The following is a 24,388-nucleotide window of genomic DNA, read 5'->3' on the forward strand; positions in this document are numbered from 1 at the left end:
GTTTGTCCTTTCTTGATGATAATAAAGGAAAATATGGAAACCATGGCCTAGAACATGAGCAAGCCAGAATGCTTTCAAAAATTTTAGGGGAGAAGATACAAATTGAAGACATTAATGGAGGAGTTGAGCTCATAAAACGAATACTCAAAGATAAAAAAGTTCTTTTGATTCTTGATAATGTAGATGAACGAAAGCAATTAGAAATGTTAGCTGGGGCATGTGAATGGTTTGGTTGTGGGAACAGGATCATTATAACAACAAGGGATTTACAATTACTTAAGAGCCATGGGGTTGAAAGAATATATGAGATGGAAGGATTAAATCATGAAGAATATGTTGAGTTATTAGGCTGAAAGGCTTTTAGAAACATGCAAGTTGATGATCCAAGATATGCGAAAGCTGTGAATCAGGTGGTAAGTTATGCCAATGGTCTTCCCTTAGCCCTTGAATTAATAGGCTCTGATTTGTACGGTAAGAGTGAAAGGAAGTGGAAACCTATGTTAGATGGATGTAGAAGAGTGCCCCATGAGAAGATTCAACAAATATTAAAAGTAAGCTATGATGGCTTAAAACAACTTGAAAAAGAAATTTTTCTTGATATTGCTTGCTTCTATAAAGGGGGAGGATTGGAATATGTCAAAAAGATGGTGGAAAGCGTTTTCTTCGTGCTTTGGAGGAAAATGAAGTGCAACGCTAAGTAATGTCATTATCTACTTTTTTTTCCTTATTTTTCTCAGTGTTTTTTCATAATTTCCTGGTGGTATTACAATTGATGAGATTTATATTTCACTACCACAAAATGTACTATTTACCTCTTCCATTCATGTCTATTCTTAAAAATGAAAGAGAATAACCTCCTCTTCTCCTCTGTTATGCAAAAACAGAGGAAGAAAAAAACTTCTCATCTCTTTGAAAGAAACAAATGAGAAGATTCTTGTCTGTTTCTTTGAAACAAAACGAGAATGGGCAACAACTTCTCATCTGTTTGGGAAAAATAGACGAGAAGCTCCTCGTCTATTTAAAAAATGTGATATAAGCATTTGCATTGTACCATTTCCTTTTGATTTACAGTGCCTTAAGCAACAAGGGGCAATAGAGAGTGGATACTATATTATCCGTTTTATGTTTAACATTATTGAGAGTGGATGTACTAAAAAATTTGAAAAGGTGAGTAAAAATAATTTTAGTTTTGTATTAGTTATTGAATTTTTAAATTGAATTGTTGCTTCACACATTTAAATTTGTTCATTTGTCAATTTGCAGATTTTTGATAATGACTACTCATACACCATTGATGATATTGATTTTATCCGAGACATTTTGGCACAACAATTGCTTCAAGAATGATGGTCTAGGGAGTGATAAAGTTTATGTTTAGAGATAACTTAGTATGATTAGGTTATCAATTTTGACTTTTGCAATTTGTTCTTTTGACTGGTTAGTTAATGTATTGATGAAGTTATGATCTTGATATATGTTGGCTGAAAACATTGGCTAATTTAAATGTTAGACAATTTGAACTTGTTGAAAAGTGGCTGTTATTATTGTATTATAGGTTAGTTACTGTATGGCAAGTACCTATTTAGGAAGTGAATTTTTTTTTTTCAAAAAAGAGCACATTCACATGTATTCTAAGGAGACAATAGTAAATGTGGAAGCCTTTTACTTCTGTTATGGAAAAATAAAAGTAAAAAGTCACGCCCATTTACTTCTGTTTTGGAAAAACAAAAGTAAAAAAGCGCTTATTTACTCCTGTTTTCTACAAAACATTATTCATCTCTATTTTCATAAAAACACTAGTAAATAAATATGATAGACAAAGTATTGTCTTTCCTCAAATACCCTTGTTAATCATGTGTATTAGTTAGAATTATCATTTGATTGAATCTTTAATATATGCAACTACTACAAGGATACTTTGAAAAAAATGAATAAATATGATAGACAAAGTGGATTATGGTCTTATATTTAGACCAAATTGATAATTAAACTAACTCTTATATTAAGTATCAGAAGTAGTACATCAATTATTGCCACATGCTAAGTTTGTTTAGATTTTAGTTGCTGTAATTCCATGTGATATGATCATATCAAGAGGAAGCAAGCTTCCCCTCTCCTTATCTTCTAATATATTTCAAATTCGTGTATCTCTGTGCCACTGTCTATTTTGGTACTCTTCTCATTCTGCTTTCTACTTTGGCATTTTAGAAAATACTTACATACTTAAACTTCTTCGCTTGAGATTATTGTGCAACTAAATCAAGACATGTGAATGTTTTCTATAGTATTTATTCTAAAACAAACTCTAATTATTTAATATCATTAATATTTTAAAATCACTCAAGTTTTCTGCTTTTATTTCTTGTTGTTTTGGGTCTTCATGTCATTAGGTTTATTGTCTTTTGCCTCCTAACATTTGATTTTCTTTTTGTTAATTTATTTGTTGGATCTGTTCTAATCTTCAATTCAGTCTGTGTTACAGTGGGATTTTTTTTTTACTTTATCGTCATCTTATGTTATTAATAGCTTTTTTTTTAACAAAAATATAAATTTCTTTTTTATTCACTGACAATGAGTCAGATCCACTTTCCTCTCTCCCATTCTTCATGTCTTTCCAACTTATTGTCTGCTATCGTTTGTCTATTCCCAGAAGGTTTAGTTCAGATAATTCCTATTAAAAATCATGATTTTACATTGGAAAATTTTGATACGATTCATTTAATACTTGTTTTGGTCCGAGTTAGACGTCAATGTATAAAATTAAAATCTTATAGGCATTTTTTTTAATATCATATTGTGTTGAGTGCTTGAGTTTTGTCAACTTAGTCCTGAACTTTTGTCAAAGTAAGCAATGATATTAAATAAACTGGCGTTAATGGAGCAGTATAATTAAGTTGGTTTCACTCTTAGTAACCCATGACATGTAATATGGTGAATTATATCTTTTTCAGTCACACCAACCTTCATTAAATGGATTTCTTATAATGCTTATTCTTAATTATACTGCTCCATTAATTTAATTAAATAATGTAGCATCTTTTTTCAGTTATATCTATAACATCCTAATTTTAATTTTAGGATTTAAGTTATATTTGAATGAGATTAATTAATAGTAATTAAAATTATCATGTTATTATTTGAGTAAGAGAAATTTATTCAAAATAAAATTAAATTTTAATGACATAATTGTAAATCATAATCTTAATGAAAACATATATATAAGTTTAAAAAATAAATAATACATATATGATAATCAGGTGTTTTGGTTACTTCTTGGTTTTGGTTAATTCTTATTATGGTAACTATTTTGCTATTATGGAAAATGATTGGTGTTTTATTATGAATATGAATTTTTAATAATTATGGTAGACTTCTATTAGATTGATTTTGCTTTTTTCCTACCATGGTTGACTTCTCAAAGTGATTGGCGAAATCTTTTATAGCTGTGATAATTTTTAATTATATGATTTGTTTTTTCTACTATAGTTATTATTTAAAAGTTTGGGTTTAACTTTTTTCTACTGTAGTAGCCGTTAAAAATTTAATCACATATTTTGAAAATAAGTAATTGTATGGATATCAATGGGGTTGTTATAGTATTTCACTACCAAAAAAACATGTTATTAGTAATGGAATTTAGCAATGAAATTTTTTATTTAGCGACAGATTAGTGACGAAATTTGTTCCATCGCTAATTCCTTTGTTGCTAATTAGATTAGTGACGGAATGGAAATTCAATTGCATCACTAATTAGCCACAAATTAGCGACAGAATTTTTCATTGCTAATTATCGATAAAAATTTTCTGTCACTAATTATTGAATGAATTTTGGTCACAAATTAGCGACGGAATAACTTGATTTTTGAAAAAAAAATTAGCATGCCATGTGGCATCTCTATTAGTTGCCACATCATCACCGATGATGACCACCGACCGCCTCCACATGTTCCTGCCACCTTTTGACGACGACTACCACGTGTTGCTGCCACCTTACATGTCACCTTGTGATGCCACATGTTGCCACCACATAATTCTCTCGTCAAAGTAACTTCTCCATAGTTTGAACCTAGGACCTCGTCTGTGCGTACGTGTAGCTTTATCAGTTGAGCTATAATGAACTTATTAACTTATTATATATGATTAAATATATAATATTCTTTTACACAAACAATTATATATATTATTAAAAACTAAAAATAAACTATATGATAATTTTAATCATAACTATTTTAATGACAAAATAATTTTTAAATATTTGTTTTACAATTTATTTTATAATATTTTATTTTTAAAAAAATGTTTTTAATATAATTTTAATTTCCAATGGCACTAATTTTGAATTTTAAATCATAAATAATTTTTTCATAAATATTTTTTTAAATTTATTTTTTAATTAACATTGATAAGATATACAATTTAATTATATATGTATTATACTACATTATATTATATTATCTATATGTGTTTTATATATTTGATAAAAACCATTTATAGTTAGTCCAAAAATCTTATTATTCAAAAAATAGCTACTATAATAAAATCTAATAAATTATTCTATATAAAAAATTAAATCATTTGAATACATTATGATAAACAATATTCTCCTACTCGTATATGTATCCTATGTAATTTATTTTCTTAAAATTCTTTGTATATACCATTTGTTTTTGTATTGAAGGCCAAAATCAATCTATATTATGGGTATTAATTATATCATGATTAAATTTTATTGTTCAATGATTGAAATTCAAAATTTACTTCAATATTAGTTTGTGTTCATATAAATTCATTTTTTGGTTTTGAATTTCTATCATATATTATATCTTTCAACATATTGTATATATGATAAAATTATTTCTTTCTTCTACCAAATTGTATAAGAAAGTTATTAACATTCTTATTATATTTTTTTTTTATTATTAATAATCAAGATGAATTGATTTTAACAAAATATAAACAAGTTTTCTAAGAAATTATCTTCCTATTCTCAGTATATACCTAATGATGACATGAATGATGATGATACCTTTATTAACACCAACTCCATAAATAAATCATTTTATTTTATAATTTAAAATATATTTAAATCATTATATTCTTAATTATATTATATAAATTGTTGTAAGATTATAATGTAAAATAATAAAATTTAAAATTAGTGACGGATTAGTAATGTTAATATATTTGAAAATATTTGTTAAGCTTTGATACATGTCTTGCTTCAACCTAACAAGTTCTCCGTATTCAATTCATATAAAAATTTAAATTAAAAAAAAAACCACTATGTGTGAAAATTGCAAAACTTGAAAAATTATGGGGTTAAAGTGTGTCCACAATCTTGAATTATTTTTCTAAGTGCATCTAATATTTTAAAATATTTTGTTATTTATCTAACACTTTGAAATATTTTTCTAAATACATTTAGCATCATAAAATATTTTGTAGTGCAATTTTACCAGTAAAATATTAATTTTTTTAAGGAAGTATTTTTTTTTTCAGGAGGAATTTTAAACTTGCTGTTAACTTCATAAAAAAGTTCATATCAATGGGCATCAAGTACTGTAAAGTATATTTTCAGTATTTTTAAGATATTAGATACACCTGAAAAAATATTTCAGGAGATTGGATGAACTGTAAAATGTTTCTTTAGAATATGACATGCTATTTTACTCCCAATATAAAACTGGATTTTCTTCAATTAAGTTTTCTTATTGACAAGAAAAAGGAGGAAAAAAAACTTAAGTTTAGGCTGTCTCATTTTCTATCACTATTAAAGGCTATTTTTGTAATCTTGATCAACCTCCACTTTTTGTTACGGGTTGGATTTTGACCAAGGGTTTAGTTGGTTGTAATATTTGCTGATTATTAATAAAATACAGAATTTCTACCCAAAAAAACAAGAAGCAAGCACTCTCCATCTTTCTTTGTGGAGGCCCATCTGGCAATGAAAAGACGCAAAAAAGGAAAAGGGGAATTGGAAAGACAAAGCATCGGATACCTTTCATCATTTCCGTCTACTTCAAGGAAACGAAAGTGGGAAGAAAGTTTGAGGGTCCTTCTTTCGTTCTCAGCTGTCGTGGGCTTTGGGAAGTGAGAAGATGAACACTTGACATATGGGAGGAAACTTTGGTCAAATTACTTGCCCAAGTCATCAAAGGAGGAAGATTATCCGAACAGGCATTTTGGTTATATATTTTTTAAATATTACAAGAGAAATAACACGGATTTTAAAATTTGTTGTTGATTTCCTTTGGTTTAAATTGAAGTTAGAAAGCTCAGCAAATATACTAACTGATCCTCAATGTCACTTTAGGTCAAATTGAATTAAATTTAGAATGCAGCAAGTGATGTAAACCAAAGTCGTTCTCTTATTGGAGCCAAAAAAAATTTACTAGGTCCTAAATTAACCAAAAATCAAAATTGCTATTTAAAAAGGTTTTTTTTTATTTTTTTATTAAAAAAAATGAAAAGATAATTTGAAATTGAAATTGAAAGAAAATTAATTAAAAAGGTAGCAAATGATAAAATTTGGATTTTAAGGAGATATTAGATAATGCTTCTTGAAAAATGGAAATTGGGTTATCCTTGCTCAAAATGATATGGGAGTTATTTTATTCACTAATTTAAAATCAAAACCTTAATCACTGATTAAGTCAAGTAATCTTAATTAATGGATGTCCTAAAACTCTAGCTACAACCACCAATTAAAAATACCATTGAAAACCGATTAGTGTGGAATTAGGATTAAATTAATACAATTCGGGTCTCTATGCAAAGAACACTCAACTTGAGATATTCAATAAATACCATGCAATTATAAAATTCATTCAAACTATGAAAGAATAACATAACCACATAGAACTTCAAACTGGATATAATTATATAAATCTCAAACTGCAAAATCCAATCCCAATCACAAAAATTCAATTTTAAACTAAGAATTACAACCAGCAACCTCAGAAAATTTAATTAAATAATATCAATTCTAACTCAGAAAATCTATTATTCAATTAAATTAAAAGAATTGAAACAGAAAAACTCCCCTCGTCAGCTCTGAAGCTCAAACCCAATCTTTCATCTCCAAGAAGCTTGATGAAATTAGCCACGCATAATGTTGAAGACTGTTAGCACAGATTTCATGCTCACGGCAGCCATGGATGAATGCAGAGGAGGTTGGCGTTGATGATGAAGGTGATCGATGGGGATGATTATATGTAATTCACGGTGATAGGAAGGAGTGGAGATCGACGGTGCTTAAGCTCGGCAACTCACTATCTCAATCCTGTCTCCGTCTCTCTCTGTCTCAGCGTCTCTGCCTCCAGCTCCTATTTCCGCGTTGAAGACGATGACGACAGGGGAAGGTGAGATGGGGTGATAATGATTGTGGTAAATAGTGAATGGAGGTAGCGTGCGGTGAATGGAATCCGTGGGTTTGAAGGTGGTGAATGAAGAATGGGTGTGGTGTCCTTGTGCCTCTGCGAAGATGTGTATATATAGGATGCTGATGATTAAAACTTCCGCCCACCAAACCTAAATTCTCTTCCAAAAATTTCTAAAATAAAATCTAAGATGCTATGATATCATATTTTTTTCAAAAAGATCAATCAGTTAAACTAAATCATAAAAATATGATATTTTTGCTCTTTTTAGCAATATTTTCATCCAATCACAATTAATCCAAATTAATTATAATAAATGCAATTAAGTCCAATTTAATTGATAAAAATCCCAAATAAGATATAAAAAATCAATATAAAATCAGGATTTATCCCTAATATTCGAAAATTGATGGACGAGAAAGAAATGGATTCTGCGCACAAGTTGTTGTGGGCATGAAAGAAATTATAACGTAAATGAGTGGCTAATTGTGGCCAAGCCCAATATAATATGAATTTATAAATCACACGATAAAATAGGTTTTATATTTAGAACTGAAAGATTGAAAAAGTATGTACAAATAATAATGGCGAAAGTCATAATATAAGTCAACTAATTGCTTCGTTCTCTTCATCCATCTTTCCCGTCTTGTAAGAAAAAGAAGATGCAAAGAAAGGAGAAGGAGAATTAAAAAGAAATCATTTCCATCTACTTTTCAACGAGACGAAACGGGGAGGAAATTTCAGGGTCCTTCTTTCTCACGGAGCTATTGTGGGGTTTGGGAAGTGAGGAACCGAAATTTTTTGGTAGCTTCATTTATTTTTTCCTCTTTTATCATGTGGTTTTGTCTGTAACCTGAATTGGTGCCCGAATATTTAGAAATCAAGAAAATTAATAAAATCAGAGCTATTATATTGCAAGAAATTTGTATTAGTTTTCTGAAACACACTTGCAATTATTTGCATTGGAAACTATTATATGATAATTGGGTTTTATATTTAGGATTAAATTAAATTTATATTTAGCTCAGTGCTGATCATACTAGCTCCGATCTTTAATATAAAAGTTAAATAATTAATTGAAAAATATTTAAAAAAATATTTAAGTTAATTATTGATAATAAATAAATATTGTCTTTCCTAAAATATCATTATTGTTCATGTACAGTAGAAATACCTTTTGAGGAAAACTTTTAGTATTTGTAACCACTATATGGATTACTTATAGAGTAAATTGGTCAAATGGATAAATATTATAAACCAAGTAGATTAATATCTATATTTAGCATCAAATTAAATCCTTAACTAGTTATTATATTCAGAATATAAGGAAGTACTCCCTTCAGTTCTAAATATAATACTCATTTTATATGAATTTTATATTTAGGACAGGAGGAGGATTATTTTTTTTTGACATCCAAGAGGGTGGGATCAAGCTTTTCTCTTTGCAAACGAGGGGTAATAGTGTAGTACAATATTTCATAATCGCCTTTTGGCCCACGGTAATTGGAATCGCCTTTCTGAGCCATGCAAATGTTAAGGGTACATTTCTGTAGATTTGCCACAAATTTTTCTGAACATTTTGCCTTTTTACTAACCAATCAACATGCTTGTCTGGGTCCAACGTTGGAAACTTTTCTGAACATTTTGTCACTTTACTTACAAATCAACACTTGTCTGTGAGTCAACATGGAAGACTTTCTGATGCAGATATTTTTGCCAAGGCACGCTGGAGCGAAGAGGACGAGACACCGAGCAGAGCTGCGAGAACGTCTGTAAGAGTGAAGATTTCTACAACCCTCATCCAAGGCAGACCATGTATTTTGACTTTTTCTAGCATTTTCCTTCTCCATCGCTCTCCGCCTCGGATCTGGTAATTAATTCCTGCCTCTTCTTTCATATTCTTGTCCTTTTCACTCTACTTCGAGTTTGATCGGCGTTGGGCTTCGCAGCTACTGTTTTGTTTCCATCTTTCAATCAACTGAGTTCACCCAGGAATTGGATCCAAATACTCATGTATAAACCGAGATCTTGATCTGTTCTTGTGCCATTTGGATTAATTCTAGTACGGCGCAGCTCCAAAATTGTTGGGGATCTCATTTGAGTTTAATCTTTTAAGAAAAAGGAAGTAAGTGTTGCTTCTGTCTCCCCCATTAAGCCAAGTATACAGCGTCATCTACTTAGAACCTAATCATATTATGTAAGTCTCAGTCTCAGGCTTTCTTGTTCGATGATTGTTTGGGGGTCAGGATTCTGTGGATACTTGGGAATAAAGAAAAACTATGAGCGGGTCACTTTGCCAAGACTCCCGAGTCGTTGGGTATTATGCAAATTTTGGTCTGTGGGGTTTGTGAATCAGAACCGTCAGTTTATACTTGTCACTTGAAAGTTGTTTGTTATGTCTAACGTGCATAGGAAATCTCATGTTAATAAATTGACAGTTTATTAATGTTCACTCCTTTTTGTTTAGGTCTTCCATTAATATTTGTCCATATATCCATTATAATTATTTCTTTTTATATTATAGTTTACTAGGAAATAAACTGCATGTTTGTCTTCAGTATCTGGACTGAAGGGATCTGACGAAGCTAGGTGGGCGCATAAACAATAGTCAATGTCTTAATTATCCTTCCTTTTTTCTTCTTGTTTTTTTTATGTCCCTGTATTTTCATTTTTTTTAATTTTCTGGATTTCAAAAGCTGATGAAAGCGAAATTGCTTTTTTACTTTTAATTAAACAGGGGCTTTTTTCCTATTTAAATACTACATGCAGTATTATATGAGGAACAAAATAAATTCCAAATGCATACAAATCATATTGAGGAAAGCCATAGTTCTGGTCGTCGATCTTTTCATTTCCTGATTGAGACGGAGAAAAGCAAGCAACTTTCATCTTCTTATGGCTAGTTCCATTTTCTTTTAGGATACAATACTAGCTGCTTAGTTATTGGCAACATCTATTATTTTCACGATGAAGTCAATCTAGATCCTCGTCATTTCCCTCTTTTAAAGGGTGTCTTTGTCTGTATTATTTTCGTACTTGATAATTTTCCATTCTAAATTTACTCTGACGAAATCTTCATTTCGATCTTCCAGTGTGAGCAATAATAATTATGACACGCCGACCAAAAATATCTTCGATACACTATGAATGGACTTATGATGTCTTCCTCAATTTTAGAGGTGAAGATACTCGTCATGGTTTCATAGGAACTCTAAATAAAGAGCTCGATCGAAAGGGAGTTCACACCTTCTTTGATGACAAAGAAATAGGAATAGGGGATGAAATTACACCAACGCTTCTCAAAGCAATCCAGGAATCTAGGATGGCCATTACTGTATTTTCTAGGGAGTATGCTTCCTCAACATTTTGCCTAAACGAACTAGTCCAAATCCATCAATGTATCAAGAAAAACGGTCGACTGGTTTGGCCAATCTTTTATGATGTGGAGCCTTCTGAAGTACGACATCAAAGAGGAAAATATGGACAAGCACTAGTTACACATCGACAAAACTCAAGGGCTGATGAAGAAAAAATGAAAAGTTGGAAGCATGCACTACATGAAATAGCTGATCTTAAAGGTTCATCATGTGATCCAAGGTGATTTACAACTTCTAATTTTTTTCCCTTCTAATTATATGTTTTACCTAGCTAGTTTCTATGGTTAGAATTGAAGAAGATTATTACAATTATTATGCATGTATATGAAAAATGAATTGGATGGATTTAATCAGAATTGAGTGAAATTTCTGTATGCTTTTCCAGGAAAAATTTTGAGCATGAACTCATTGAAAAGATTGTGAACGATATCTGTAGGACAATCAAAAGGGTCCCTCTCTATGTTGCCGAATATCCAGTTGGTTTGAATTCTCGTGTTCAAAAAATAAAATCTCTATTGCACCTTGAGTTAAATGATAAGGTCATCATGATAGGAATTTATGGAACTGGGGGAATGGGCAAAACAACAATCACACGTGCAGTGTATAATACAATTGCTGATAATTTTGATTATTTGTGCTTTCTTGATGATATCAAAGGAAGATCTGGAAAATATGGCCTAGAACAAGAGCAAGCCAGGATGCTTTCAAAACTCTTAGGACAGAAGATAGAAATTGAAGAGATTAATGAAGGAGTTGAGCTCATAAAACGAATGCTTAAAGATAAGAAAGTTCTTTTGATTCTTGATAATGTAGATGAACGAATGCAGTTACGAAAGTTAGCCGGGGCATGTGAATGGTTTGGTTGGGGGAGCAGGATCATTATAACAACACGAGATTTACATTTACTTAAGAGTCATGGGGTTGAAAGAAGATATGAAATGGAGGGATTAAATCATGAAGAGTCTCTTGAATTGTTAAGTTGGAATGCCTTTGGGAAGATGCAAGTTGATGATCCAAGGTACACAGAAGTTGTGAATGAGATGATAAGTTATTCCAGTGGTCTTCCCTTGGCCCTTGAAATATTAAGCCGTGATTTGTATGGTAAGAATGTAAATGAGTGGAAATCTATGTTGGATGGATGTAAAAGAATCCCTCATGGTAAGATTCAACAAATATTAGAAGTAAGCTATGAAGGCTTACAACAACATGAAAAAGAAGTTTTTCTTGATATTGCTTGCTTCTACAATGGTAGTGAATTGGAATATGTCAAAAAGATGGTGGGAATTGCTCATGATGTTGACCCAGATTATCATATTGGAGTGTTGGTAGACAAATGCCTTGTAAAGGTTTATGGGGCCGTCTTATTGAAATGCACGATCTAGTACAAGATATGGGCAGAGAATCGTTCGTCTACAATCACCAAAAGATCCAGGAAAACGCAGTAGGCTATGGTCAAATAAAGATATCTTGCGTGTTTTGGAGAGAAATGAGGTAAGTCTGGCACTAATTGAAATTATCTACTTCTTTTCTTATTATAATTAATGAGATTTTTATTTATTTGTTTTTAATGCGGAAAGATAATACTTAGAATTCAAAACAAGACCAGGCCATATGCATGGAATTTCAATAAGAATAACTCAAAGCTTGACATGATCGATTTCTAAAGTTATTTTGTTGTGCTCATTATGTCGTGGTTTTAATTTTGAATGAGGATTTATCGATGGTTTTATGGTATTTAATATTCTCAATATTTGTGTTACAAGGATAAGAAATTATAGGGATTTGTGTTATATATTTACATGCTATCAACTATGCGAAGAAACCTACCCTTACTGAAATTACCATGAAAACTTATTCCTAAAATATTCTCTTAAAATATGACAATTGGTCTAAATAAGAGAAACCAAAAAAATAAATAAAAATTAAAATGACATAGAGCTAATAATTATGCATGAGTTTTTGTTATAGAATTCGTTTTCTGGTTCTGTAATATTGCATCATTTTCATTATGACTACTTTTCTATGATGATAGAAAATTTTCGTTTTTATTTATGGCTTATAAGGGTGAAAATCAGTCGAAGTGAGGATCATAATATAGGACAGTCTATTAGAATCTATGAAGTAAAACTTATATATTTATGATATTTTTGTCCAGTCAAATTGAAAACAATTATTTTATTAATTTTGTAATCAAAACTATCAAGGTATTTAAAATTTTCAAAACTACTTGCTTTAATTTAATTGGATAAACTAAATAAGGTGAACTACCTAAGTTTTTTCCCAAAATAAATTGTGACAGAGAAGCTTAACTTTGGTAATTTAATTTTTGAGAAAGCCCCCAAATATCTTTTAACAATTTTTAAGTGTGAAATGATTTGGATATCCTCTATCTTCTCGGTCTTGGCATTTGTTCATAGCTGCTTGTTAGTGGCGCAATAGGGTGGTTGCCCCATGCATCAATTTTATGATTGATATATATGCGAAAAGAATATTATTTTTTACATATAAAAAAGAATTGAGAATTATTGCATGGCTCAATCATCAATTTGCATTGTTTGCTATCTGGTTTGTCGTTTTGATTTCGATTTCGATTTTTTTTTCCCCATCATATAACTATAGCATGGAAACCCTTAACATTTCTGGAGCTTCGAATATGTAATTTTTTTTTTCTATGTACTATTATACATATATGAACTGCTAATGTTTTGTTATTTTCTTTTCTTTTTGGTTTAAAAGGGCACAGATGAAGTTATTATCATAATTCAAGTTGAAAGGTCTAAATGCATAGAAGTAGAATGGAATGGACAAGCCTTCAAGAGTATGAAAAATCTCAAAATTCTTATTCTTGAGAATACAAAATTTTCACAAGGTCCCAAATATCTCCACAATAGTTTAGCAGTATTGAGATGGAGAGGATATCCTTCATCAAGTTTGCCACGTGGTTTTCGTCCAAAGGATCTTGTTGAATTCAATGTGAGAGATAGTTGTTTCAATTCAACGGAAATCAGTAAGGCAAGTGAAGCACCCCTAATATTATGTGTATTTATTTGGTTGGCTAGCTTGTATTTCATCATTTGTTTAATTAGACTTTATGTATGGTTTTGGTTATCGCAGATAACGCAGAATATGAAAATGAGTGTTTTGAACTTTGAAGGGTGCGAGTATATAATTCACATACCTGATTTATCAGGCCTCTCAAGTTTAAAGGAGTTACGGCTTGGTAATTGCAAAAATTTGATTGAAATTGATAATTCGGTTGGGCAATTAGCAAAACTTAAAACTTTGAATGTACGTAACTGTGCCCAGCTTATGACTTTTCCAAGTGAATTGAATACACCTCTCTTTATAATCTGCATCTAGAGATGTGCTCAAGTTTGAATTACTTTCCAGAAATAGCAACTCGTGAAATGAAAATAGAAGAGTTGAGATTGGTTGGAACTGGTATAAATCAATTGCCTCCATCAGTTGAAAATCTTACTCAACTTCTAACGATAACACATTCTGCGGGCAAGGGAATTAGGTCAATGAAGCTACCAAGTAGCACTTTTTTGTTGCCAGAACTTGAGAAGATAGATGTTGAAGGATGCGAAGAGTTGCTTATGGAAGTGGAGTCAATGATATGTCCAAACATAGGGGATCTTCAACTACAAAGATGTAATATATCCAATGAGAGCCTTCATATTTATCTTACTTCATTCCCCAATCTTAGGTTTTTGGACTTGAGCGGCAGCGATTTTACAATTTTGCCCGCATGCATAGAACATTGTCAAAATTTGGAAATAATTAAGCTAGATGAATGCAAGCATCTAATAGAAGTGGAAAAGGTTCCGCCTAGCATGCGACATTTGACGGCAGAAGATTGTGTATCAATGAGTTCAGAGTCCAAAAAGTTATTATTGAGTAAGGTCAATTTCTGTCTCCACTTTTCTGATATTCACACCCAAAAAGTTCTATATATATATATATATTTATTTATATGACTTCATTTCTTTTGACTCACAGGAATTACTTGTATCTGTAGGCCATCAACATTCAACTTGGTTTTTGGCACTACAGATTTAGAGGATATTTTTGTGTGCCAGGGGGAGGCATCCCAGAATGGTTCGATCACTGTAACAAAGGACGGTCCATTTCTTTTTGGTTTCGTGACCACCACCCCCCATCTCTCTGTGTTTGTGCTATTGCTCAACAAATAGGTTATAAAATGGCATATCAATCGGCATATCAATCGATCCAAACACAAGTGTTCATAAATGATGAAATGGCATGTAGATGGCCTGCAGCTACCGACTGCGGGATATGATGTGGATCATATAATTATGCATTATATATGGAATTTCGAAATGGGTGGAGAAATTAAAGAAAATCAATGGAATCATGTAAGATTTGTCCACTTTAGAGCTTGGAGATGCCGCAAAAGAGAGAGGAATTTATGTACTCAGAGATGAATGGACCAATATGAAAAATATCCGATTCACTGATCCTTTCCAAAGTTTGGATTTTTTGAGGAGTGACCGAGGTAAAGTGTATCACCATTCTTTTTTAATTGATGCAATTTAATCAGATGCATGCAAATTCTGAAAATTTCAATAGAATCATTACGCACACATGTATGAATATATATGAATGAACGAATATTCTTTGTGCGCGTGTTAGTTCCTTTAACATTTCTCTTTTTTAATAATAATAATAATAGTAAATATCTTTTCTCTTTTCACTTGTAGATGATATAGCAAGTTCATGATTTTTGGATTTGTTTAACATCATCAAGCTAAGCCATATAGCATTTCACTTGTAGCTAATGAACTATGTTTCAATTTGTTACTACCGTGTTTTTATGTTCAGATTTTAATTGGGATTTAGATGCCAAGAAAAAAAAGGCAAAGAAAACTGTCTGATAAAGGAGCATGAAAACAATGTAAACTCAAACACATTCTCCCAATGTTAATCATCTTCATGACTCTATCATCCATGCATGCGTATATGTGTGAGTAGCATCAATAGTGTATAAGATTTTAGGGATTGTTGTGTTGTTGTTGTTGTTATTATTATAACTTAGGCATGAGGTAGATGAAATAAAATTAACAATATAATGCTTGCAAAGTGTTCTACTACTTACTAAGGTACTTTGCATTAACTAATGGCTACTTTAATATTATATTGCAGGATGTGCTATAGAAGGTGACACTGCTACAAATAACCCTTTCTTCCCTTCCCAAAGTGAGCAGCAACATACACACTCACATGCTGTTAGGGACATTGACTCGTTAAGACTACTATCTGTAAAGTGTAGGAGAACTATCTTTAGTTTCATAATTCATATGGGTAGGGGGATGGTGGGTTCTCAATTAGAATATGATTTCTGTATTACTGAGCAAGATGTCATGAAATTCCTAAGCATGCAAGAGCTGTGCATAACCATTATGCAACTCTTTGTGAGGTATGTAACTTTGTTCTCATTTCTAGACCTAACATATGCATGCATTTAGCTCTCTCAGACAACTCACATATTGGCATGCAATTTGATAGGTTTTGCTACGAACTTTGCTCCTTTAGAAGAATTGTTGATAGATTTGGATTTTTGTGTCCAAATGCTATTCAAGGTGTAGGGCATACACGAGAAGATAAGATATCTTACATAGGAAGTACTATCAAGGAAGGCAATAAGCAATGTTGGCTTGTACCAATTCGTGAAGGGTAAGAAGTTTTTCACCATTAATATGTAAATAATCAATTACAACAAACTTTCATGCAAACAATATGATATTCTAATCATTAACTGATATATTATAGGAACCATTGGACGTTATGTGCTATTTGCCCAGGATCGAATATCATTCATTGGTTTGATTCACTCGTAGGCAAACAAAGCGATGATATTGAGAAAGTATTCACGGAGTAAGTATCTGTTTTTGTAAAACTTTGGTTTGCAACATTATAAATCAATGATCTAATTTATGTAATATTTAATAATAGAGCCCTTGTGACGTACCAAATCATTGGAGGAAAGAGCATAAAATGGCTATACCCAAATGTAAGTAGCTAGTTTGAACCTTAATGCAGATAGTTTAAATGGTTATGTCATTCCTATGTTTTTTAAGTTCCAGCTACTCTTATTTTTTGATTTGTAGTATCGTCGTCAACTTGAAGATAAAGAAGGTGGATATTACATCATGAGATATATGTATGACATCATTGATCTTAACGAAGTTGACTCATTAGACATGGTAATTATATATTCCCCAAAACCTAGTCCTCTTATGGTAACTGATGTTTATGAGCCATTAATGTTATGATGCGTTTTCAAACTTGTAGCATTTCAATAATCCACAATGTTACTCCCAAGAAGACATCAGCTTTATTCGTAACAGGTGGTCAGCCTATTTTTTGGCGACTCAGTGGTGGTTCACGACGTTAAAGGAGATGAGAGTTGTGGAGAAGGTATTATTTGGACGTACTTGATTAGAAGACATTAATTAGTAAATAATGCATACTAGAGTGGGTGACATTTGCATTTTAAAACGTGACTATGTATGAGAGTTGGTTTTAAATGATAGTTTATACTACCTCTGGTCCTAATTATAAAGCCTTATTTGTAGACTATAAATAAGGTTTTGTGATTAGGATCAGAGGTAGTATATCTCTGGCCAAAATAAATAAATAAATGATAGTTTATATATCATTGATGTTGTAATAGTGTGAGATATGGCTTGAGCTCAAAGACATTTCATATGAAAAAAAAATTTGTGTGGAAATGTTTGTTTTGAAGTTAATATTCTTTGTTGTAATTGCACAAGATATGGTCTTTTGTTTTGGGGAAATCATTTAGTTTGCAAAAGGACAAATCCCCTATTATATTTCCTAATTCCTAATATCTCCATATTTGTATATGGTCAGGAAGGGATGTTGTCTATTTCGTTACTTTTCTCAATTTGAGTTCTATGTTTCTATTTTAAAGAAAATTTATATACTTCGCTTTATATACTTAATGTGCCATTGTCAATTAAATACAAGACATGAGAATTTTGCATATATCACTTATTCTAAAACAATCTCTTATTATTAGTATCATTAATGTTTTAATGTGGAAGTCTTTTTCTTTTATTGTTTTGGTTGTTCATATCATCAGGTTTACTGTCTTTTGTGTCCAAACATTTTGCCTTCTTTTTGTAGATATATTTGTCGTATTTGTTACTCTTTTTTGTTTCATTCAATCTCTGCATTATATTATTTTTTCTTTTATTGTCATCTTATGCTGTTAATAGTATTTTCTACAAAGGAAAATGCAATTCTTTTTTCATTTACTTATAATTAAAATATTCTTACTGTTTTAATTATTTTAATGTGTTCAAACCATAATTTAAATATTTCTGTTAATTAATATTGATATTTTCTTCTTTAACAAAAGTCAAATGATATTTAATATTACCTCATATTCTAAATAAACAAATTCACTTTATCGTGTAATCTATTTTAATTTATAGGGTTAATATAAATTTTGGTCTCTCAAATTTGGACCCAATTTGGTATTGGTCCCTGAAATTTAAAATATATAGTATTGGTTTCTCAAATTATGTCCGTTTCAAATTATTGGTCCCTGACATCTTGATATCGTTAAATTCTACTAACATGCTATTAATACTGTTAACCAATGAGTTTGACATATATAAGTGGCATATGATATGGACATGAACTAATGAGTTGGCATATGATATGGACATGAACTAATGAGTTGGCATGTAGGTGGTATATGACTTAAAAAAAAAAACAACCAGATGCAAAACGCAGGTGGAACGACAGACATGACGACAGACACATGGACGCTGGGGGGGTGGGAAGGGGAAAAGGGTTAGGTCAAAAGGACCCACTTGTTGCCGGAAACGATCTCCGAATTACTCAAGTTTTCTGTCATTATTCGAGCTGATCGCATTGTTCGAAATTTTATTTTATTTTTTAAATATGGTGCTCTGATATCACTAGGGAGGCTGAGGTGCCAAAAATAAGTCTCCTTTAACAGCACACATGCTGGAAAGTGAAATGTGTCTTTAGGGAGGAGGAAAAAAAGAGGGGGCGTGGCAGCCAGACCAGAGCTATCAAAATGCAGCATTTGGAAAAGCAGCAGCAAAATCTCTATATAGATTCGTATTTGGAAATGAGTGACTGGTTAAAGTAGATTCGTATTTGCGCTGATTGAGAATATTTGAGCATCTTCCAAGACCTCATGCTTGAAACTGTAAACTTAAAAATAGAAACTTCTTTATGCTTATGCTATATAAAAATCCCTTCACGTGGCATTGCTTAAGCGACATGCAAATCCTCCTCGACGTCATATATTCTCGTGTTGAGTGTTGAAAAAGTTTGTACATTTTATTTTCGCAGTAGTGATGTTACAGTGAAGAATAATTAAATACTACCTCCAGTACTTAATACTACTTCCGTTCTTAATTATAAGAGTTAGTTGATTAATTTAAGGAGATTAAGGAAAGAAGTTAAGTTATTTATTTATCATAAATAAGTTTTGTCTTTCTCAAAATGTCCTTACTAATCAAGTGTATTAACTAGAACTATTATTGTTAGAAGGACTATCTTAGAAAAAATGCATAAATATTAAAAACAAAGTGGATTGTGGTCTTATATTTAGGATCAAAATAAAAATCAAATGAGGTCCTATATTAAAGATCGGAGGTAGTATAAGACTTTGTTTGATTTTTATTTTTATCCTAATTATAAGATTTCAATCCACTTTATCTCTTATATTTATGTATTCTTTCTTAAGATAATCCTTCTAATAATGATAGTTTTAGCTAATAAACTTGATTAACAAAGATATTTTAGAAAAGACAACACTTATTTATTACAAATAACTAACTTAACTTATTTTCTTAATATCCTCAAATTAATCAACTAACTCTTATAATTAGAACGGGAGGTAGTAGTATGTTGTTTCGTGCTTTAAAATCCAATAGAGTAACTTCACTGAGTTTTGAAGGCCTGACCGTTAGTGTCGTCAATAAAATTTGCGCTACGAGTTCCTTAGATGATAACCAGGCACATTACTTGGATTTCAATCTGCGCATTTATATTGCATAACAAATTAAAAGTGAATAAGGGAAGAAAATGCATGGGATCATGTATATATAAATTTTACTCCTTTTTCATATTTACATGGTAAATTAATCTTCTTTTGATGGTCGGGATAAATGAATAGATCCGTGTATGAAAATTGAATCCAGCCCACCACTGTGCTCTGTTTTGTTCTTCACGAACAGAGCAACCAACAAACCTGGAAAAGAGATGTAAATGGAAAAGCCCGGTAAATTCCTAGCTTCACGTTTTTACGGTGATATCAGGAGACGCTAGAAGGCCATAATTGCATTCGGTATTTATGAATAGAAGTTATTTTGTCAGAATCACGAGGGCTTCAACTTTGTTCGGGTTATGTTTGGCAAGCATAGCTTCCCCCCCCCCCCCACATATCTGTCGTCCCCTGCGTTTTGCGTCTGGTTGTACTTTTCCGCTCCTTAATATATGACCAATTTTTAAGTTGGTTTTAATCCTAAATATAAGATTCATTTCTCATATTTAACAATTTTCTTTAAATTACCTTTATGGATACTCCCTCAATCATAATCAAGTAGAAGAGGGAGAGGGGTATTAAGAAAGATGATTATAATGTTTTAGGAAAAATGTGTCACTTTTCTTATAATTAACAAATTTACCTAACTTCTTTAATCCAATCAAATTAGTTAAATGAGTCTTATATTAAGAATCAGAGGAGTATTTTTTTTTTTGATCCATGCCCATGTCATATGCTACCTATATGCTAACTCATCAGTTTATGTCTAGGTAATATGCCGCCTGTATGTCCAACTCATAAGTTAATAGTGTTAATGTTATGTCAGCAGAATTTAACGATGCCAAGATGCCAGGGATCAACGGTTTGAAATGGATATAATTTGAGGGACCAATACCACACGTTTTAAATTTTAAGAACCAATACCAAATTAGGCCTAAATTTGAGAGACCAAAATTTGTGTTAACCCTAATTTATATTACAAAGTAAATTTTATATTTTAGACCAGAGGTATATTAAATAATATATTTGTCTTGTGTTTGCGTGGGAGAATTAGTTTCCAGTTTTACATAAGTGACTTAATTACTATAAAGTTCCATGAGTTGTCAATATTGATTTACCGGCTTTTTTAAAAAAATTTCGAATTTTAATCCTAGTCTTTTTCAAATTATCAACACATAATAACATATATAAATAGATGTCAACACATTTTTGTTAAATTAATGGGTATATGGTTTCACTTCTTGTAATTTTTAAATTTTTGAAAAATTATAGTACCAATCTAACATATAAGAGCTCATTGAAGTTCAATTTAATTTTAAATATAAGACTATAATTTATTTTATCTCTCATTTTTTTTTCAAAGTAATTCCCATAGTGATTACACATGTTAAAAGGTTTTCATTCTAATTCTAATACATATCATCAATAAATGTATTTTAATAAAGACAACACTAATTTATGAAAAATAACTAATTTAACTAATTTTTTTAATAATCATAAATTAGTTGTTTAACTCTTATATTAATTAGGATCGGCACATTATATAGCTAGGTATAATTTATTACTATTGATAGCTCTCATATTATAAAATTATTGTGTATTTTAAGAAAGACAACACTAATTTATAATAAATAAACTTAATTAATTTTTTTAATAATTAGTTATCTAACTTCTATATTAATTAAAATCAACGCACTGTATATGTATAACTAGGTATAATCTATTACTATTGATAGCCCTCATATTATAAAATTATTTATGATGTGTGTTAAAATGAAAGGAAATTCTTAGATAGTCCAGAGTACCACGTCATGTAAACCCTGGGGAATGAAATTTCTCCATGGCATACATTCTCTTTCCACCTCAGGGCACGTTTAGTGGACGGAAAATGCAACTATGCAAGGCAGAAGCGATTCGCAGAAGCCTACTCTTTGCCGGCAGAAATTCGTCCTCATCAACATATTCTCTCGCCAGTCCATCCACGACCGATGGCACGGCACCATGTTCATCTGCAGGTTCTGACTTTGCACCTTCAAGAAGCCCTTCTTGCACGCATCTTCAACCTTGAGACCCACCTCGATTTCCCTCGGCGGCTCGGCCACTAGTGGACCTGAGTATGACAGGAAGATCGATTTCTTGCCTCGATCAGTCACCGGCTAGAGCCCTAGCTCTCTTAAATAAATTCGCCTTAGACATTGCTCTGATCTGTCACTCACTCTTGTCGGTGAAAGGTAAAATCCTGATAGCAAATTTCAACGTCTATCTGTTTCATACGAGTTGCGAAATTTGAAATTGAAGAAGCAAAATCGGTTCAACAGTAACATCTAAATCGGTTTTGCTTTGCCTACTTGAATTTGGTTTCTAACATTCCTTCTTTGGATTGTTCTGAGCGAGATCCCAATTATTAAACGTTGAAATAATATGGGTGTGCCCTGGTTTTTCTTATAAATTGCCACTGAAAGGTGAGTTTAAAGAAACATTTTTGATTATGTAAAAAGAGAAACTCATGAATTAGGTTGATGCTTCTCAACACGAGGGAGTTGTTCCTAATGAATATCTAAATGCTTGCCCACAAGATGAGCCCTCCTGTTTGCTGTCATGTGAAATGCTTCATAATAACTTTTGCAGCAACTCTTCTCCTTTTGGGATTGAAGTTCAGCGCCTGTATCTACAATCTTTTATGCTTGTTGTCAAGATAGTGGCCCTTGTCCATGGACAATTTTCTCTTGTTCACTTCTAAAGTGGTAAAGTGGGCTTGCTTCTTGTGTTCTTCTCTTTTATCAAAGTACTCCTATGTGGAGCTTCCTTTTCATTTGACACTGAGAACATGGTTATATTATGATTGTGTTTCCTTTGTTGCTATCATATTGTCCTTTTGCCTCTTTTACTTTTTTTTTTTGTGTTTTTGACTGAAGTGTGCCTTTACACAAAGTTGCTACTTGTTACAATACGCTGTTTATTTTGCCTATGAGGATGATAACATTCATGCTGTGTTAGCTGATATAAAGGAAAATGATGCCACTAACCAACTTGCTACTGCAACTAATGGTGGGTGAGTATAAATATGTGAATATAGCTTCACTGTTTGAATAAATTGCTGATAGTATTATTGCCCCTATATCTTGCTCCTCTCAATACTATTTGTTACTTTGTTGGATAATGTTTCAATTTATTGATTTTGGATTTGCCTTTTTCTTTTTGCCTTTTGTTTCAATTCTGCTGTTCTCATTTATTTCAAGTCTTGTTTCAGCTCCAAAGCCAAAGAAAGTCGCATGTCTTACAATTACAAATGAGTTGGTTCTGTGTGCTGTGAATTGTGATTTGAAGGAAGAGAATGAGTTAGTGTTGGAAATTGTGCCTTAGGGCCAATCATTGTGTTATGAACATTGTTGATTTATGAATTTTTTAATTATGTTATCATATTATTTGCATGTTTACTGTGATGACTATCCTTTATAATTCTGAAATCCAATATCCTTTATAATACCGATAGCATCCTATATATTTGATATTTAGGAGCTAGGGTTTGAAGGTGTGAGAGAGCAAAAGGTTTGCAGATAAGAAACGGCCAAAATAGAAACGATGAGGACGGATTCTCGGAAAAGTCCTAAAAGGACAAGAGGCGCTAGCACGTCGTTCGTGATTGGAACGCTGTTCGTGTGGATACCGATAGAGGAAGCCGATCTGAGTTGTCGACTTCTCACGAACAAAAGGAAAGCATAGGCATCCCAAACGTCAGAATCCCCGAGCTACCAACGATTCGAATACTGTAAGTAACACCTCTTACTACTTAATTTAAACACAATCGGTAGATCCGGGTAAAGGATTGGAAAATTTTAAAGTTAGTTTCCGCTACGTGTCTTTTAATTCCTTACACTTAGAGCAATGTAGCATGAGAATGAAGATAGCGCGATGGAATAAAGCTTCTGAAAAAAGAGAATGAAGCATCATATACTATAAATTGATTGATTTTCCTTTCTATGCATTTTGGGAGGAAGTGAATGGATACTAATTCATGGTGATGCCATTCTGCAAAAGTGATTAAATGGTTATCAATAGAAATATATTTTACAATCAGTGTCTATATAGATGCAATTATGTTAGTTTCTGCCATAATCAATAACATATAAAGCCTTTCTTGTTGGTTAATATCAATGTGTCCAGAAGCAATAAGCAACAAGAGGTGTACTGCAGATATATATTCCACTAGGGACATAAATTGAATTTAGATTGGTAGTAATCAACAATCCAAAATTGAAGATAATCTTTGAGTACCCTTTCATTAAGAATCTTTAAATAATCAACCAAAAAATAATCAGCCAACCTAAGTAAAATCATTTAATCAAAACATGAAAATACAAAGCAGTCATTTTAATGAACAAGGAAAACAAATTTGCAATTACCTGTATTTCCGATCTGTCCCTTGCTAATATAAGCAAACAACCAAAGCCTTACAATACTTCCCATCTATGCACAAATATCTTAAATAGAAGCAATCTTTACTTCCCATCTACATACAAAATATCTGAAAATAGAAGCAATCCAAGGAAGAGATG

General features: G+C 31.7%; 1 protein-coding gene and 2 long non-coding RNA genes across 3 annotated transcripts; all 3 read left to right on the top strand.

Moving 5' to 3' along the window:
• The first annotated feature begins 10,485 nt into the window (after positions 1-10,485).
• Positions 10,486-12,138, top strand: LOC114741657 (TMV resistance protein N-like). The gene is made up of 2 exons (XM_028929911.1): positions 10,486-10,976; positions 11,142-12,138. The coding sequence occupies exons 1-2, from the start codon at positions 10,489-10,491 to the stop codon at positions 12,136-12,138; spliced, it is 1,485 nt and encodes a 494-aa protein (XP_028785744.1). The 5' UTR covers positions 10,486-10,488.
• Positions 12,139-16,124: 3,986 nt separating this feature from the next.
• Positions 16,125-16,560, top strand: LOC114741651 (uncharacterized). The gene is made up of 3 exons (XR_003739797.1): positions 16,125-16,196; positions 16,286-16,453; positions 16,550-16,560. It is a non-coding gene; the product is annotated as an uncharacterized LOC114741651 (long non-coding RNA).
• A 208-nt stretch (positions 16,561-16,768) lies between these two features.
• LOC114741650 (uncharacterized) lies at positions 16,769-17,255 on the top strand. Its single transcript, XR_003739796.1, has 3 exons — positions 16,769-16,790; positions 16,888-16,983; positions 17,072-17,255. It is a non-coding gene; the product is annotated as an uncharacterized LOC114741650 (long non-coding RNA).
• Positions 17,256-24,388: the final 7,133 nt, after the last annotated feature.

The sequence above is a fragment of the Neltuma alba genome, unplaced genomic scaffold (genome assembly GCF_004799145.2).
Source record: "Neltuma alba isolate B1F8T4 unplaced genomic scaffold, ASM479914v2 tig00003455_pilon, whole genome shotgun sequence".
Classification (NCBI taxonomy): Eukaryota; Viridiplantae; Streptophyta; class Magnoliopsida; order Fabales; family Fabaceae; genus Neltuma; species Neltuma alba.

What these genes read in the sequence shown, in the direction of transcription:
- LOC114741657 (XM_028929911.1), top strand. Translation starts at nt 10,489, where the DNA reads ATGACACGCCGACCAAAAATATCTTCGATACACTATGAATGGACTTAT. An exon ending in GGTTCATCATGTGATCCAAG is followed by an intron (nt 10,977 to 11,141) that starts GTGATTTACAAC and finishes ATGCTTTTCCAG; the next exon opens with GAAAAATTTTGAGCATGAAC.